The sequence below is a fragment of the Aythya ferina genome (assembly GCF_964211825.1).
Source record: "Aythya ferina genome assembly, chromosome: Z".
Taxonomy (NCBI): Eukaryota; Metazoa; Chordata; class Aves; order Anseriformes; family Anatidae; genus Aythya; species Aythya ferina.
Genome location: NC_140299.1, coordinates 27383711 through 27402804, shown reverse-complemented (window position 1 = coordinate 27402804; position 19094 = coordinate 27383711). Strand labels below are relative to the sequence as shown.

Sequence of the window (19094 nt, the reverse complement as noted above, 5' to 3'; positions counted from 1 at the left end):
TTGTTCTCTCAATGTTCTTTCTTAAGCTATAAAGAAATATAGAGTGTATATCATCTAGGATTAAGAAAGAAGTCTCATTTTATTCTGAGTTTATTCTCAAATTCTCTAGCCTTATGTAGTCTTTTAACTCTCTTCCCCTCCCCACAAAGAAACAATATTACTGTGGTGACATACTCGGTTTTTGTGAACACAGTTTGCAATATTAGTAGCTTCTTCTTGTCACTTAGAACTAATACAAGTAATTTCTTTCTGTATGGTGAAGTACATGCTTCTAAGGACCCAGGACCATGATGAAAATGTTGCTTTGGAGGCTTGTGAGTTTTGGCTGACTTTGGCTGAACAACCCATTTGTAAGGATGTCTTATGTCGGCATCTTACTAAGTAAGTATAAGTATTTACAACTTGTTTTTGAAATAGTCATCTTGAAACTTCAATTGACTCTTCCTTGACTCTTATAAAGACTGTACCTATCCTACAGCATGCTTAGAAGAATTTTTCCCTAGCTTAGTTATTGTGCGGAGTAAAAATGTTTGTGTCACAGAGTTCATTGAAGAGAATTGTATGTTTCAGACGCAGCTAGTTTTAGATGCAATCTGTCACTTTGGTGCATCTGTGTACTGTGGTCACTATAAAGTTGTCTGCTAAACATCAGATGGACGCTAAGATGCACTGTTAATGCATTTAAGCTGAAACAAACATTTCCACGTGACATTGTCTAATATCTGGTGTATCATGGTATACACAAACAAGTAGCCTAGACAACTGCTAATCTGGGGGTCACAGTGCAATCCTTCTGTGTGTATAGTCATGCCAATGATTGTCTTTATAAAGAAATTGATAAAATTACACCATCACTTACACTTAGGCTGGAAGGGAATGAATATCCACATCTGAGACTTAAATGTCTACATGTCCATAACATTGATTGTAACTTTTTTCCTGATTAATTTTAAAGTAAAGTGTTCTGTGATAATTAACAAAATCTTTAGTGTTCACATTAAAAAAAAAAAAAAAAAAATCTTCACTTAATGCACCCATGGAAAGTTTTTGAAAGTACTATGGTAGTTCTGTCTGTTTTTCCAGACAAGATGTGGAGAGAAGACATGCATTCTTTTCAGTAGAAATTGTCATTTTAGATGTGAAGCAATTAAAATATACAAAGTTCAGTGAAACTTACTTTCATAAGCAATTGGAGAGACATAAGATTAAAACACTGAACAAGAATACTTCTCAGTTGTAGAATTTACATGGATTCAGTCTGTCACTAGTGCTGGCTCAGTCCATGATGATTTCATTAATAGCTTGATTGGTCTTGTAATACATGGTTTCACATATGTTAGGAGAACTTAATGCAGTTAGACTTGTATCTTCTAGGAATAGTCAGGTAGGGACTTCAGACACGAGTAAATAAATGCTCATGTGCTGTTGGTGAGAGCCAACTTAGTACTTGTTTATCAAGTACTTGCTGAAAAGTTTTAGATTTAATTTGTGAAAGGTGCTTCAGAATAAGTTTCATCTTATGACAGAAAGGTAAAACTCAGTTGTGCCATCTGGCTACCGCTAGTTAAAAAGACTGTTATTTTAAAATAACACTATTTCAGATTACAAGTACTGATTAGCATCATGAAATGCTATTTGTCTTTGTATTGTATTTGTCCTAGCTTTTGTTATCAGGCTGTTGTTTTTTGCGGATTTTTTGTTGGGGAGGAAGGATTACAAACAAAATTGTGGCCTTACTAAGTGAAATTTTTCATTCTTAATATGTGTTATTTTGACATGTATCAATACTTCTTTGTAGGTTGATACCTGTGCTGGTGAATGGTATGAAATATTCAGAGATAGATATTATTTTGCTGAAGGTGAGCACCAATTTCTTTTATTCTGTAGGAATATCTGGTTAGTTTCTGAGCTGTTAATTGGAATGATACACACTACATTCCTAAATTCCTTGAATAGTATAATGGCACTAATGAAAACATCTTGATGACAGGGGGATGTTGAAGAAGATGAAGCTATTCCAGATAGTGAACAGGACATTAGACCTCGTTTTCATCGTTCACGGACTGTGGCTCAGCAACATGAAGAGGATGGTATTGAAGATGATGATGATGACGATGATGAACTTGATGATGATGATACTATTTCTGACTGGAATTTAAGTACGTCAAAGTGATGTGTAAAATGTTTTTAAAATACAGTTACTTGCATAATACCAGAACCACAGTAAAAAGAAGACTTTGTGTATAGAAATACAGAGGCTTTACTTCAGAACAGGAAAAAAAATTCCTGTGGTTTGGACAGGAGGGATGTTGTAATTTTTTTTTTTTTCCTGGGGTAGCTCTTTTAGATGATATTTAGATTATCAGTAAGCTTATTTTTAGTTGTGAATATGGCACATGGGGCTATAAACCTGTACAGTTTAATAGATGCTTTGGACTTTAATTCTACAAAATGCAAATCATGGATCACCTATTTAGCTTAAAAAAAATGTAGATATCATAACTGGGAGAAGCTTAATAATGCTTTCTTTTAGTTCAGTCTCCACTCCAAAACTGGTATTTGTGGTTCTCCCCTCCCTCCTCCATTTGAACGTGCTACTACTGACAGCTGTTACCAGTGTTTCTTTTTACATGTGAGAAACTTGCTTCTGAGCAGAGCAGAGCACCAGAATTACAAAGAGAGCAGATAGCTGTGAGGAAATGACTGTTCTGGTGGTCTGTGCATGTGTATGTCGTAGGATCTTTAAGCCAATTGGTCATATGGTAAGGAAAGGCAATGCCACAAATTACGTATTTTTTAACATATATACATGTGCGTGTATATGTGTATAATTTGTTAGTTCGTTCATAGCAAGCAGAATTCTGTCAAATGAGGCTTAAATATACTTTTTAAAAGTAGCCTCATTCTGGAACAGGCAAGGATTTGTCTTCTGTCTGCTTCCACATGAGATAAATCTGTAGCTGCCACTCTTGTCGTTTTCTTGGTTCTGCTGCTCACCACCTTAAAAGGTGAATCCAAGAAGAAGAATCCAAGAGCTGATTTCTCGGTTATGATCCAGAAGATGTTGGATAACAAAATGAGGAAGTATAATTTCTTGGTACCATTAGAAACTTATGTTTCTTGGCGTGGATTGGTTTGATTAAAACATGTATTCTTTTTGAATCTGGACAGTCTACAAATAGATTTACTTATATAAATAGGAAATCACACTGTAGATTTTTTTTTTGACAACTTCATAACATGATTTTGAACTACTCCAATCAACTTCTCAGAAGGTATAGGAATAAAATACCTGATTTTGTTGGCTGTCTCAGATTGGGTTCAAAAACTTCTCAAGCTATACACCCTAACCTATTCTTTCCCAGTTTTGTTCTTCTTGCTGTATAATGAGATATATAAATTAGACCTTTTTTTTCCTTAATGAGCCACTTTTTCATTATTGAGACACATCCACATAAACATTTTTTCTTAAAAAGTCCTGAGTTTTTATAACAGATGAGTGTACCTTGAAGCTTAGGGATCAAAATAAAAAATTGAGACTTAACCAAATTTTTTAGAATTATGAAGAAAATATTGACATAAGCGGCTTATTTTTGTAAAGTATCTTAAAAAATACATAGTTCTAGACTCCTGGTGTTCTTGTCACTGTTGTGTGTAGAGATTTCAGTATTAAATACATATTTTCTGTTATTCTTCAGCTATGAAAAGCGTAGCTGAAATTGACAGAATACTTTGTGGTAAGACGTTTAGTTAAGACGGTGAGGAAGCTAAAGCTGACCAGGAGTGGTGGCCTGAAAGAGGAAGAACAGAACAGCTGGGGAACTGTGACTGAAATATGTCACCTGGACTTTGAGAGAATTTGGGTTATCTGAAGTTCAGAATTGTGTCCCCTATTCCTTACCAGTGTTCTATATTTGACTTTGTATTCAAACAGAGGAATCATCAGTGCAACCTGGCTATTAGCAGTATTGCTTACTAATGATACCTGTTAATTAATCATAGGAGCAGTCCTTTTTTCTCTAGTAGAAAGCTGAAACAGTCTTAGCTGATAGGTGCAAGTGCTCATCTTTGGGAGTTTGTGCTGTTTAGTATTGATTTTCACTTGAAATCTTCTCTAACTTGAAGGTTCTTCTTTGTTTCATGCTAATATTTTGACCTCATGTAAGAGCAGAGCAGAAGGTTTTATCTGTTTCAGTAGTTGCTACCTCCCAGCTGAAACTTGTATCCTATCTGGGCCCAGTAGCAGTTTAGGTCTAGCTTAGGATTTTTGCATGTTAGATATGGTATGTATGTTTTGCCTAATACTTGTCTAGTATATTCCAGTTAGAACCTTTCTGACAGATTAAGAAGGAACTGAGATCATAATAAGCAAAACAGTACAGCATAAGTTCTGTAATGCACACATTCTTCATAAAACAGCCATAGTGTTATTTTTCTAGGCATGACGACACTACAGCAGAAAAATAGAGTAAGGATTTCTGAATTGTGCTTTGAAGGTGTTCCTGATTTTTCTTTTATGAGCTTTTATTTCTACAAATGTAGGGTTAAAACTTTCAAACTAATTTCAAGTTGTTCCTGTTTAGTGCATCAAAAAATACGAGTGTGGTATACATTCAGAGCATGGGCCTGAAATTCCTTTCAGTCTGTAGGCCAATGATTTTTCTTTGAGACATGGATCATGGCTGAATTTGTTTGAATCAAACACTGATTTTTATTTGTTTGTTTTTAGGCCATTTCTCCTTAGTTTCTCAAGTATGTTACATTCATATCACAGACCTTTTCTCTTCCTTGGTGTTACGCCATCCTGGAATTACGTAGTGTATAGAGTGTTGCAATAGAATGGCATGGTTCCTGTCAGCTAGTTAATATCTGCAGAGCATGTATTTGTAGTTGGTATTTAAGAGCTGCAAAACTGGATTTTTAGGAGCTGTACCTTTACACCAGAGCAAAGTGGATCAGTGACTGGAACAAAATAGAGGTGTCCTTTCTAATGCCCTGAAACCCCACTGGTAGCTGAAAGTTAAAATGAGAATTATACTGCCTAACTGCAACTGGGATTAACGCTATTAATTTCCTTCAGGAAAATGTTCTGCTGCTGCTCTAGATGTCCTGGCCAATGTATTTCGTGATGAACTTCTGCCACACATCTTGCCTCTTTTGAAGGAATTGCTCTTCCATCCTGAATGGGTAGTTAAAGAATCTGGTATCCTTGTTCTTGGAGCAATTGCTGAAGGTAAGGCAAATAGTGCATATCAGGTTGCCAAACTTTTGACTGATTCTAAAGCAGGTCTGTGATTATTTATATTTACCTGTGCAAACAAGTATGTGTCTTCCACTGATCTTGGTTTCAGTGATTAATTTCTACATCTATTATTTGGTGGCTGTAGTTATTTCTTAAAGTTTTCATTTTCAAATTAATGCATGTTTGGGAGACTAACTTACTTAGATTATTACTTTTATTCATTCCTTAGCTCTCTTTGAGCTACTTTTTTTGGATAATTCTCTGGTTTAAATACAACAAATAAAATAACTTACATTTCTTTGTACTTAAAGGCTTAGCCTTTTGTCCAGACTTCCATCTTCTCTGTCCTTTTTGCAGATTGAATACTTTTGGGTCCATGTCTGCCTGGTTTATCTTTTTTTTTTTTTTCTTTTCCCCCACAGTGACTAGTGTATATATTTTTTCTTTGTTGCTAAGGATTTTTTTTGTTGGTTTTGATTTCAAGTCAAGCAAAGTAAAAGGTAGTACCTCTGGTAAATCTTAGTAAATTACTGCCCTTGCTGACTTGAAAGATCAGCTTTTATTGCTGGTCAGTGTTTGTGTGATATTAGGAGAAAACATGAAGAAAATTGAAATTCTGAAGTAATCCTTTTTAAGGATGTGATGATCTGTTATCAAGGCCAAATCTTTCTCTACTTGTTGCTTTGGTCACTGTCAGCAGACTGATTTAGGACCTTGAAGCCTCATAAACTCATTTTATTTGTGTGTTCCTTCTTTACCTAACAAAGCAGAATTTCTGGAGATGGGGGAAGCACTGAAATAGAAGTGCAGTTAAATAGAAATTTCACTGGGGAGGTTTAATTGTTCATGGTAATGTTTCTTTCTGGGACTTAACATAAACTAAGTAGACTTGCTTTGTATATTAAAATGTATTATTATGCGATAGAGAATGAAAAGATGTCCCTTTTAGGAAATAGGATTCTTTGTTAATTCTGGTACTGCAATAGCTATATTTTTATTTTGCAGGCTGCATGCAGGGTATGATTCCATATCTTCCTGAGCTGATCCCTCACCTTATTCAGTGCCTCTCCGACAAAAAGGCTCTTGTGCGTTCCATTACATGCTGGACTCTGAGTCGCTATGCACACTGGGTAGTTAGTCAACCCCCAGACACATACTTGAAGCCATTAATGACTGAGTTGCTAAAGCGTATCCTGGATAGCAACAAGAGAGTACAAGAAGCTGCCTGCAGGTGAGCCAAAGCTTAACCAAAAAGCACTGTCTGTGACACTGCTTTTTCATTGGAAGTCATGTTAATGCTTTTATTGATGAATGCATGACTCCATTTTTAGCACTTGATGTTGTTTTTATTTCTTTCAGGCTGGAGTAGGTGCAGCTTTGTGTGGAACAAACACAAATTACTCACAGTTCTAATAAGATTTTAAAAGTTAATTTGTATTTCTCTTGTCCAGTTTGATATCAGAGTATATGAATCATCAAACTAAATAGTACATTGCAGTAAAAGAAACCATCTTGTGACACATGTTGAAATTAAACATTTGGAGTTTCATTAACAGGCTTTTATATGATTATGAATAAGGTCAACACGGATGAAAATAGAAAACTATCCTATCATAATGTTGTTTATACTTAACCCAGTATTACCAAAACGTTTGGGTTACCATTATTATTGCAATGGATATTCCTTTTTTTCTTGCAAGGAAATCCTGAGAGATAGGATTCCCTTCTCCCACCTGTCTGCTGGTATTTTATGAACAAAATAAAATTAATGTTTCCATTAATGGATGGAATGATAATGGAATGGGAATAGGTATACCTCTTTTGCAGGAAGTTCAACAAATAAAGCTTTGCATGTCAGTTTGTACAGGGCAGGACACAGCAGACTGCCAAGAAGGTTTCTTCATAAAGCTGAATTAGATCTGCATCTGATTGCACACTTAATGCCTGAAAAAATTGTTACTTTTCAAATTTCAGTAGTGTCTCAAGGCAGAGGTCAGTGTTCTCGTGCTAAGCTTTGCACTAAAGGGGTAAATGTGTTCTTGCCTAAGATCAGAATCAAGTAATTTAATGAAATGCACTGTTTTTGCATATTTAAGCACTGTATCTTTTTTGTCTCTAAACTTTTTCAAACAATTGGCTAGCAAATTTCTTCAGCTTTAACTTCTGCTTATGTTTGCCCCTCTTTTCTTAGTAATAGCTTTCTGTTCCTTCCAGAATGAACAGGAGCATGGTGATCTGAGTTCTCACTTCACAAATTTGCAGATCCAAGGAATTATGTGTTTACAAATTCTGTTTAAAACAATAATCAAAACCAGCAAAACTGATTTCTGTCCATGCTTTCCTTGTCCAAAACATGGCTGAAATATGCGTACAGTTAAACATAGCTGTGTTGCGATTGTTGGAAAACCCTCATCGAGTGCTTACGGAGTATGCACAATAGGTGGTGGAACTATTAAAAGAGAAAAGTATCTCTACTGTTGGTAGAGATTAAATGGAAATACTAAAAAATAATGGAACACCTAATTTATTTTTTTTAAGTTCACTCAGATTTGTAGCATACTTTTGAAATGCTCTCTCTACAGCAATGACTCATAAAAATATTGTTGCAGCTAAAAATAGTCCGGGATGTTCCACTTTAAGGAAAATGTAGAGTTGTTAGGGGTCAAAATGTACTTAGTAGCTTTACAAATAGCGATACAATGATTTTTCTTGGAGAGGAGCTAAAAACCGTACCCATGCAGGGGAGAGCTGCACAGATCATTGTCTGCTATATTTCAAATTGCTCACAGGATACTATATGTTTTCATCACTGACTTACACATCATTGCAGCTGTCTGATTTCCATTGCTGTGATATTAAGAAACTGTTCCTATAGCTGAGGGTGCCCAAAAAGATTTTATTGAAACACATTTTCCTGCTCACAGTCTATGCCTTTCTGAAATAATACTTCAGAATAATGTAATAACTTATTTAAAAAGTAATGATGCTAGCCACTTAAACTGTTCACAGTTGTATTCTGTTAAGAAAAGGCATTTCTCTATTTGGCAACAGGCCAGTAGGGAATTGTTCACTTCATAATGTGATACATGCCTTCTTTTAGAGCTGGGGCAGGCTGCTAATAATCTTGTTGGCACAAGCTAGGCTAGTATCTTTTTTTTTTTTTTCCCTTTTATTGTTTTCTTGAAGCAGCATGTCCTGCTTTTTTTAATGCCATTGTTCACACACACTTGACAATTTGAGCTGAGAAGGTTCAGTGATGCTGTGATGTGTGCTTTGAGTGAGGGTGGCTAAAGTCATTCATCTCATGTTTGATTTTGTTTTCTTTGTCATTCTGTACCTGTTTTTCTATGCAGTGAGCGAGCTGATGCAAGTACAGGCTGATGTTGGTGTTGTACTGGTACAACAGCACTGGGGCTTCTGGGTGCAACTGCAGCATGTATTAAATATAATGGGCTGGTTTTAGCAGAAATAAACAATTTTATGGTTTCTACAATTTTAGTTAATACATTATAACTTCTATACAGTAATGCTTGGGGGGTGCAGAAGGGGCTTCCTGTGTGTATGTAACAGTTTTTACATGAATATTTTTGAATTTTATTCGTCATAATGCGAGACCTAAACCCTTATGTGTTCAATCAAAATAGATTGAGGTTACCTCTGGCCTGACCTGTATGCTTTCTTGGTTTGTTTTCTTTCTCAGTGCCTTTGCTACTCTAGAAGAGGAGGCTTGTACAGAGCTTGTTCCTTATCTTGCGTATATACTTGACACTTTGGTCTTCGCATTTAGTAAATACCAGCACAAAAACCTGCTCATTCTTTATGATGCCATAGGAACTCTAGCGGATTCTGTAGGTCATCATCTAAATAAACCAGTGAGTATACCTTATGTTCTGTAAACACACTTACTGAAAAATTGTTGGTTCATTGTTTTTTGTAGCATGCCTTACATGTTAAGAAAAAGAAATGCTAAATTTTCTGTGTAGGTTTCAGTGATACTGAGTATTTACATGTAGAATACATAGTGTATGTAATTTGACCACAATGTAGGTATTCATGATTTTGAATAAAAGGTTCTGTGTATTGGCTTGTGAAATGTGCTTCTTGTCATGCCTTTGTACTTCATTTTCAGATTTTTTCAGCTTAGGGGAGACATGCATGTCAATATAAATATTAAGTGGGACTTCAGAGGAATTGGTGGAATGTGTGCTGATTTCTTCTGACCAATCTTTTTTTGTAACTACTTTCAGTTTAGCTAAGCTGCTGTGTGTGTCATCTTTTTCCTATGTAGTGAAGTATATTGCCACTAGAAATTCCTTGAGAGTAGAACAGACATGCAATATATACATGTATATATAAACACCAAATTCTTTAGCCAAAGCACAGATAACGCAAAAACTGTAGGGGGTGTTTAGTGTACATTTGTTAATAGAATGTGCATATTTCACATGTTGTATGCATTTTCTTAAGCATATTTAAATTCTGTTTTTCTCTATAGTACTTCACATGACATAGACAGAGTAGAATAAATCAACTTGGGTTCTTGTAATTGTGTTTTACTTACAATCCAAAATCCCATACCATCTAAGGACCTCTTTTTTAACCTCCTTCTGGCCTTGGCCAATTTGACATTTGACAGCACCTAGAGGAAGCTAAATGGGAACTCCTGGTGATGCTGACACTTTCTTCAGTCACTTAGAATATTGCAGTTTTAGACACAGCATTAGCTGGCTTTTTGGATACCTTCTGGGAGCAGCATCACTAATAGGGATGCCTTCTCAATGTCCTTATGACTGAGTAGTGGCAGTGAAGATGCAGCAGCTTGTTTCAGAATGGGCAAGATTGTCCTAATAGATAGATTTAAAAAAAAAAAAAAAAAAAAAAACAACTTTATTTATAGATGGTTAGCTGCATGAGGAAGAGTTTGAGGTATATGGGGTGACTGGGTTTGTAACATGAGGGCAATGTCAATTGGTTGAGAAAAGCAGGTGGCAGACTGCATTGCTAGTTTAAAAAGTAAAGTATTTCGTAGGTTCTGTGGTAATCATATAGATGTGTAAAAACCTAAGCAGCTATTGACAGTTGCTATGCTGAAAACAGCCCTGGAAGAAAAGATTCACTTTCCAAATGTATTTACATGCTTCACTGAAATGATCTTAAAATATAAATTATAAACTCTAATATTAAACTGCTTCTACGTGTTACAACAAAGAGTGGTTTACAGCAAATCATTTTTTTTTTCTGCTGAAAAAAAATAAAGTGGATCTTGATATATCACTTTTCTGGCCTTGAAATAAATTAGTATGCAATGAACTGCTTCAGCAACTGATGCATTTTCATCCTGAACAGGAATATATTCAGATGCTTATGCCTCCATTAATCCAGAAGTGGAACATGTTGAAGGATGAAGATAAAGATCTCTTCCCTTTATTAGAGGTAAATGTTAAAATTTGACTATCATCTATCAACTACTTCTATGAAGAAAGTGTTTTAGTTTTTAAAGAAGCTGCTACTAGGAAGTGAGACTGCAAAATCTGATGGCATAAGGAATTTTCTATTATAGATAAAATATTCTGATTGTAGAAAGAAAATCTTGTGACTGAAGAAATGTCATTATATTTAGTACAAAGCTTAGATTATTTTCTGCCACTCTTGAGTGTTTTCTTTGGGATTCTTTTTTTTTTAAAAAAAAAAAAATACCCCTTTTTATTTTTGTCTTCTCACTTTATTTTTATACCTCCATTAAAACTACTTTTAGACAACCTGAAGGTATAAATCAAACCGTGTTGTCTGTTCTCTCTACTTTCCAGGTGTGAAGCAGGAAAACACTCATAGAAAATGAAATAATGTTAGGTAGTGTTAAGGCTTGTACACAATCAAGATATTGAAGCTTAGTGTAAGTGCTGTATGTCTTTGTATATACTTAAAAATTAACAAGAGGGAAGATACTGCTTCTGAGAAATTCTGTCAGCTGTTGTGTTTGAGAGTGTAGCAGTTAGCTGACAGTTGCTTTGGGTCAGCTAATAGATACTGCCTTTCTAGGTTGTGTTTACTTAATCAGTTGCATTGGATATGCTTTAAATACTAATGTGTTAATTTACCTCTCCCAAGTAAAAGGCTCTTGGGGGAGGTGAGGAAAGTTTGTAACTTCTTTCTCTTTTTTTGACATTTCAGTGCCTGTCGTCAGTTGCTACTGCCTTGCAATCTGGCTTTCTTCCATACTGTGAACCTGTGTACCAGCGTTGTGTAAATCTGGTGCAGAAGACCCTTGCACAAGCCATGGTATTTTTCTGTTGCTATTCCAATGTTTTCAGAATATCTCATTAAAACAACGTATGAATTATGTAAAGTTCTGACTGGCAGGGAAATCTGTAGTTTAACCATAGAATGTCTAAATGAAGCTGCAGTCATTAATGTCTAAATAAACCTTACTTTTATTTTTATGCATACTCTTGAGAAAATGTAATACTCATTCTGAAAATGCATATTTATTTGTGGCAGTTGCACAATGCTCAACCAGACCAATATGAGGCTCCAGATAAAGACTTCATGATTGTGGCTCTTGATTTACTTAGTGGTTTAGCTGAAGGACTGGGAGGCAACATTGAACAGCTAGTGGCCCGCAGCAATATCCTGACACTAATGTACCAATGCATGCAGGTGAGATGAGAAACCTGTTTAATCTAAGTATTTTCTTTAAGAGAATCAAAAACACTTCTAGAATTAATGTCTTTTTTTCTTTTCCTCTTTAGGATAAAATGCCTGAGGTACGGCAGAGTTCTTTTGCATTGTTAGGTGATCTGACAAAGGCATGTTTTCAGCATGTTAAGCCTTGCATCGGTATGTTTCTTTTGCATATTAAAGTTAGCTTGTTTACAAACTGATAAGAAACTCATTTATCTGTTATTAAGTTCCTTTTTTTGTGGCTTGCCTTGTTATGGTGGTGTAAGTTTTCATTTTCCTTTTATCAGCAAGGGGCTGTAGTCTTTTCTCCTTCAAACTATGTGTTTAAAAGATGTGTTCTTTTGTAGACAGGGTAGAAGTTCATTTTGGTGCTTGATTTTTTTGTAATGTAAAAGCTGCTTGTTCTGCAAGAATACAGAAAAATAAATAAACTTTAATTAGAACAATTGATATATTTGATAAATCACTGAATTAGTAGCTTTCATATTTTTTATTAGAATCTGTAGTTACATTAGAATTATAGAAATGGGAATTTCTATAGATGTGACTGACTTCTAAGCATTTTTTTGTTAACACAGCTATATGCATAGCTATCCAAGAGATTCAAGGACTATTCAACAATGTTATTAAACTACAAGTACTTGTTGGGTTGTTTTTGTCTTCTGCCCTCTTACCCAGCTAAAGGAAGGGATGAAAAAAGTTTTACAGAGTTGCATAAAATGTAAAGCCTATTAGAAGCATTTTAGAATCATAGTTTGAAAAGATTTACATTGATCTACTTAGGTTCCAAAATCCATGTTAATCCAATGTGTAGCAGAAATACAGCTCTTATTAATTCATGCATTACACTTTCCAAGTATTTAAGTAGGCTCATATTATTTTTATTTTATTTTTGAATGTTATTTTTCTGTAGTATTATAGTTCTGGGACAAGATGATTGTGTTGTGTGATGAGATTTCTTTAAAAATGTTGTTCTTTCTAGCTGATTTCATGCCCATCTTGGGAACCAACCTAAACCCTGAATTCATTTCTGTGTGTAACAATGCCACCTGGGCAATTGGGGAAATCTCCATCCAGATGGGTAAGATTTTTTTTTAGTTTGGATCTTTGCATATGTAGCATTGTTTGCCTGTTTTTGTTTTGTTTATTTTTAATGATTCTTTCATGTTAAAACTTAAATTTTATTTTGGGAACCTTGTCCTTGACTGTAAATTAAATGTGTCAAATATATATAGATTATATATTAACGTTCATTTTCTTCTGAATGTTTGTATTTGACTATTTCAGGTATAGAGATGCAGCCTTATATTCCGATGGTGTTGCACCAGCTTGTAGAAATAATTAACAGACCCAACACACCAAAGACGTTGTTAGAGAACACAGGTACCCAGAAACTCAACCATTTGTGGTGAAGGGAATTACAGTTTTGGTTTTTTTTTGTTGTTTTTTTTTTTTGGTTTGTTTGTTTGTTTGTTTAGTTCTTAAAATTGCATAGAGGAAACACACCAGAACTGATTATATTGATATGTATTTGGCTTTTACTCTATTTTGCAGAAGCTCTTACAAGTCTCAGCCTTGCAGCAAACCATCTATCATATATCTAGATTCTGGAAAGTTCACCTCTTTAAGAGTTACTATATTTATTTGTCATCTGTTTGATTTTGAAATATTCTTCCAATTTTATTTACTGCATATGTTTGTCATATTTAATAGGTGACACTAAAGACTTTACTGTGATTTAAATATATACACACAGTACATACATATGAAGACATGCGTATATATCTCTAGTGTTTAAAACAAATACAATTGGCATATGTATAACAAAGATTTTTTTGAATTTTCAAAAAAGTACTTTTTTTAAAAGTACTTTTATTGAATCGTGAGATCACAAAGATCTAGATCTGTGATGGCACTTTTACCACCAACATAAAAGAAATCTTGTACAATTTCTAATACCTGGTCACAATTTAAAAAAAAAAAAAAATCTAAAATTGGCACGTGTGTTCTGGCCAACAGCTTTGCCTTCCAAATTGGAACAGTCACCAAACTGAACAAGAATTTCTGAGGCTTGTTTCTTTTGCATTTATAGAGGGCACGTTCTGGTATGAAGAGCACCTTCCATACTTCAGTAGAAATTTGTTAACAATTTGATAGGTTTCTCATTTACTAATTGAGAATCTTTTCATCTTTTTTCATGTTTGAAAACTAATTATCCTGTAAGAAAATGATTGTTTAGTCATTATAACATGACACAATTGAAAATGATGCAAATTCATGTGATGTGAAGCATGAGGTAAATTGGAGAGAGATTCTCAATGTATTTTCCTTCAGTATTCTCTAACTGTAAAAACTGCAGTTTACCTCCCTCCCTCCCACCAACCCTAATTTAGTATGGAAGGTGAACGTGAAGGAAAACTATCTAGTTGTCTAGCATATTATAGGTAACATTTTGAAATAATTTTTGAGCATATACCTAGTTGTTTTGAAATAGACCATGGAATAGTGTAGCAGTATATTCCTTCTCACCCAACCCCTGGTCCCCCTTTCTCTGCACTGATGGATGTGTAATACCTGTAACTGATAGGCATCCAATACTTAAATTTTTGCTTCTGTCACTCTTAGAGAATTTTTGGAAGCATCCAAACACTGACATTTTCTTTATTCTCTTAATAGTTACTTTAAATGTGGATGCGTAACTGCAAATAAATGTTGAGTGTGGTGTACTTATTATAAGTTTGTTGTGGGATATTGTGCTGCATGCCACTGGTATGTGCAAAAATATTACTGTTTTCTGTGTTAAGTTGCTGTGTAATGATCTATGAGAACACTTCTATAGAAACGTATGACTACATTAAGTAAAAGTAGTAGCATTAAAAATAAGTACATGTGGAAAAACTTGAGCTTTGTCAGAAATTGCTATTTCTTGTACAGACTGTAGGTGTGAGAACTTAGAGGTAAAACTTATATTTTCATTTGAAACGAGTAGTTCAAATAAAATTTAGGAAGCTATATCTCCTGAAAATTGTAGACATTGTATGCTGAAATTGAGTAATATCAGGGAAGAATAGTACATAACAAGTGAGCTGCAGCTTTCATGGAATGAGTACATTTCAAACTACTACTATATCCTACACCAAACTTTTATTGGAGAAAGCATCATCTGCTTTATTGCATGTTTCATGAAACTGTTCACAAATGCCTGTTTAATTAGAGTGTTGCATAGTATGTCCCTTGAACACAGGTTTCCTTTCTCTGCTTCATATAAATCTGCTGGATTTTAGTATTATTCATGTATTTTGCTTCAAGTAATCCTGATACATTATTCCCCACCCTCTTCTTTTTCTAAAGATTAATCTTTTGTAAGTTGAGCAAACACCACTAAAACACATTTGCATAATGATATTTTATTCAGTCTGACCCTCAAAAAAAGACCAAACCACCAAATCATCTCAAGAAGCGATTTTGATTTTCATGTGTCCCTATGCCTTTGTAACATAAATCAGATTCTTACATGACTTTTGTGAGGAAGCCTGTTGTGAAAAAGAGAAATTGGGATTAAAAAATTAACATTGTAAAGTTAGTTGCTGTGACTTAGCAATCACTTTAAATTCCCTACAAGATTATGAAGAAAAATTATATATATATTTGGTACTCTTTAAGAACTGTATCACCTACTTAGTGTTTATAGGTAGACAACAGTACATTTAATGTAACCTTACTTCTAAATGCATCATTACTCACAGGTGTATTAAAATCTTGAATTCTAAATACTGAAAAAAACAAATGTTAAGAGTACTTAATACTAAAACTGAAAACGGTTGATTCCTTTTGATTAAGGGAATTTTTAATACCACATTTGATTAAAAACTCAAGTGCATGGTAGGTAAATTTAACGTATGAGAGAACTTGGAAGAGGGCAGAATGATTATTTACATCAGAAAGCCTTTGGATTTTAAATTGTGTTTTTGGTGTTCTCTCATTTACTTCTTTAATTTTTCTTTTACCCTGGAGAGTATACCATATATGTTGCTGCCTCTTATTTAGGGGGTGGTAATAAACAGCACTGGTGAAATCTTATGTTTATTATCATACACAGATTCTGTTGGTTTCTGTTTCTGAGTTATTTGTTGTTTTTTCTTTATTTTTTCTCCTCCCCCCTCATTTGCTCATGTCTTGGTTGGCGTTTGGTGGTGTATAACCGTGATTGCGTTACCTTAGCAATAACAATTGGTCGTCTTGGTTACGTTTGTCCTCAAGAGGTGGCCCCCATGCTACAGCAGTTTATAAGACCCTGGTGTGTATTATTCAATCTTTTTTTTTAATTCATTTTTCTTCACTCTCTTTCTTTCTTCTTTCTATCTCACTTTTAGATATATTTTCAGTTGGTTACAAAATCTCAATCCTTAATCATTGCCAACCATGTGACTAATCTTGTCCTATCAGGTTTGTGAGTTTTTAGTAGCACCGTCATGTATTTTTTTATGTTGTGGCTAACGACTAATTTATGCATGGGATAAGATTGTCACATGCTTGCTGTGTTAAAGCTTGATTATGAAAGAGCATTTTAAAATCCACCAGAATGATAATACAATGCATGCAAATACTGTAAAATTTAAACCGTGCATTACTTTATTTAAAAATTTAAAAAAAAAAAAAAATCAGTCTGAGGCTTGAAATGCTGTAAGGAATATATGTTTATAGACTTGTTATGTATAAATAGCTTGCTTGCTGCTGTAAAAGTTAAATAACTGTTCTGTAAGTGGTATCTGACATAATTCATACTGTGATGGTATTATATGTTCTGCTTCTAATAATGATAGTTCCTATAAATATTTCAGTTACATGTTCCTTTTGTATTTAATGGAATACAAGTCATACTTTGTATATAGTGAAACGGTAGAAAAAATTATGGATATGATGCATAATGGGAATATGCTAGTAAACACTGCAACAACTATTTTTCTAACTGTTCAAAACAGTGTTTTAGGTCATTGTATCAGTGTGACTTATTCCATCAAATACTGTCATCTAGCTCTGACTTGACTGAATGAAGGAGTAATAAAATTAGCTAAGATTTGCTCTCCAACTTACTAGGTGCACCTCTCTGCGAAACATAAGAGACAATGAGGAAAAGGATTCAGCATTCCGTGGGATATGTACCATGATCTCAGTCAACCCCAGTGGAGTAGTCCAAGTAAGATGCATGAATAGATTTTTATTGTTGTTGTTGTTTTTTTTGTTTGTTTGTTTGGTTGTTTGGTTGGTTTATGTTTTTTTTTGTTTTTTTTTCCTTGTGAAATTTAGTGAAAGCTGAATATGGAATATTAAAAAGTTTTGATGTTGATTCACTGCAGAGCATGATGTGGCTTTATTTTGAAGCCATGGAGGCCAAAATGTTTACATAGCAGTGATAAGCACTGATAATACTTCAGGACTTCAGTAATTATCATCTGTGGAAAGGAGTTGAAGTGCAAAGGTGTTAAATTCATCTTTTGGCTAAAATTAATTTGTAAATAATGCACTTTGATTAAAAATAACTATTGTGATATTTCTGTCATATATTTTGTGGTGAGGATCTGTATGAAAATATAAGACAAAATCCAACGCATTAAAACCTATTTTTCAGATGCAATCTAAACAGTTAAAGAGAGAAAGAAATAAAAATAATAAACACCTCTTCATTTTTAAAACTAGGGTAGGGAAGATTCTGTCAAAACTAGGATTATATTTCATAAATAGTCAATGTTACAAGGAAGATATTCTTTAAAATAAATGGTACATGTCAAGAATAGAAGTGACTTGCTTTTTAGTCTCCACAGCTCCAAAGTAAAGCTATACCAATGTAATATTTTGTGAGAGGAAAATCAAAGTGAATTTTCCTCTCCACTGCCTGGAATCCTTCTCCTTGAAATACAAGAATTGAGCCTCTGTCTTGATTTGAATTTTTCAGTTGGTTTCACTTACGCCTTATTCTGTTCTTATTCCCCTCTTCTGCTGTCCATTTGTTCTTTCAAACAACTGCAGGGGAAATTAAGGACTTTTCTCATTATCCTATCTCTTCTTCTCTGTAGCTGTTATCTTTGATTCCTAACCAAAAACATGAGCATTGTCAAATTAATGATTAAAGACTGGTGTTCTAATACAGTAGTAAGAGATGTAATGCATGACAGCAGATGAACTATGTGCAGGGATTATGAGGTGTCTTAGTTTTGAACATGAATGATAAACATTCTGCGTGCCCCAGAAATAATTTCTGGCTCTGCTTAAAGAAATAGAACAGCTTTTCTCCATCTGAAGATTTGAGTGAAAGTTGTGTGTGATCTGGTGTTGCATGTTTTTTAAGATGACTGATTCTTAAACTTCGTATGTGAACTGAAAGAATTCAAAGTAGCCAATTGTGTTTGTTGTTGTTTGTTACTGTGGCTTTATTTAATCAAAAACCTGATGAAACAAAACTTTTCATGGTCAGCCATTTCTACTTCTGTACACTTAGGAATAAAATAATTTACCGGAATTAACTGGAAAATAAGTACACGAAAACAGAATCAATTCTTGAGTTAGGATCAAAGACCCCTGCATAGTTTATAGAAAGAACATCAAGCATTGTTTTCAGACCTATAAATTGAGGTTTCTAACGTATGTAATTGTTTAATCTTATAGGACTTTATTTTTTTTTGTGATGCTGTTGCATCGTGGGTTAGCCCAAAAGATGATCTCCGAGACATGTTCTGTAAGGTAATGTTCTTAGTATAATAGTATATCCTAATCATGGTTGTTTTGGGTCTGCTGTTTCTTTCTTGTTTCTGTTTCCACTGTCGTCACTTCCTGTGTTTGTGGTCACGGAGGCTTCTTTGCAAAGTCATAAATTTCAGACAAAATGTCAAAACAATCTGAAGGTTTTTTGACCTATTTTTTCTTAGACACATTCCGGGTATTACAAACTTTTTTATAATGGTGCTGAGAAGTTCACTTGGGATTTTAGTTGAAAGGATAATCACCCTCAAAGAGGTTTTCATAATGCCACACTACTATGATTTGACTGCATTTTGAAGAACAGGATTATCTATACCCATGTGTCATCTCTCTGTTATAGAAAATGAGATCTGTCTGGTTCAAGACTTTTTTTTTGCCATGAAAAGGACAACTGTTTTTTTCTTTTCAGAAGTAT

At 34.3% G+C, this 19094-nt stretch overlaps 1 protein-coding gene across 5 annotated transcripts in view; it reads left to right on the top strand.

The window, feature by feature from the left end:
- The window catches only part of TNPO1 (transportin 1), an 83613-nt gene that overhangs the window by 55152 nt on the left and 9367 nt on the right, over positions 1-19094 (top strand). For all 5 annotated transcript variants that reach the window (XM_084505267.1, XM_084505269.1, XM_084505268.1 and 2 more), the window contains 15 exons: positions 263-381; positions 1799-1859; positions 1991-2159; positions 5081-5233; positions 6248-6473; positions 8943-9114; positions 10589-10675; positions 11414-11521; positions 11741-11899; positions 11992-12079; positions 12906-13004; positions 13211-13306; positions 16145-16220; positions 17021-17120; positions 18587-18661. In XM_084505267.1, coding sequence (XP_084361393.1) covers positions 263-381; positions 1799-1859; positions 1991-2159; positions 5081-5233; positions 6248-6473; positions 8943-9114; positions 10589-10675; positions 11414-11521; positions 11741-11899; positions 11992-12079; positions 12906-13004; positions 13211-13306; positions 16145-16220; positions 17021-17120; positions 18587-18661 — 1788 coding nt within the window. The remainder of the gene's footprint in view (positions 1-262; positions 382-1798; positions 1860-1990; positions 2160-5080; positions 5234-6247; positions 6474-8942; positions 9115-10588; positions 10676-11413; positions 11522-11740; positions 11900-11991; positions 12080-12905; positions 13005-13210; positions 13307-16144; positions 16221-17020; positions 17121-18586; positions 18662-19094) is intronic.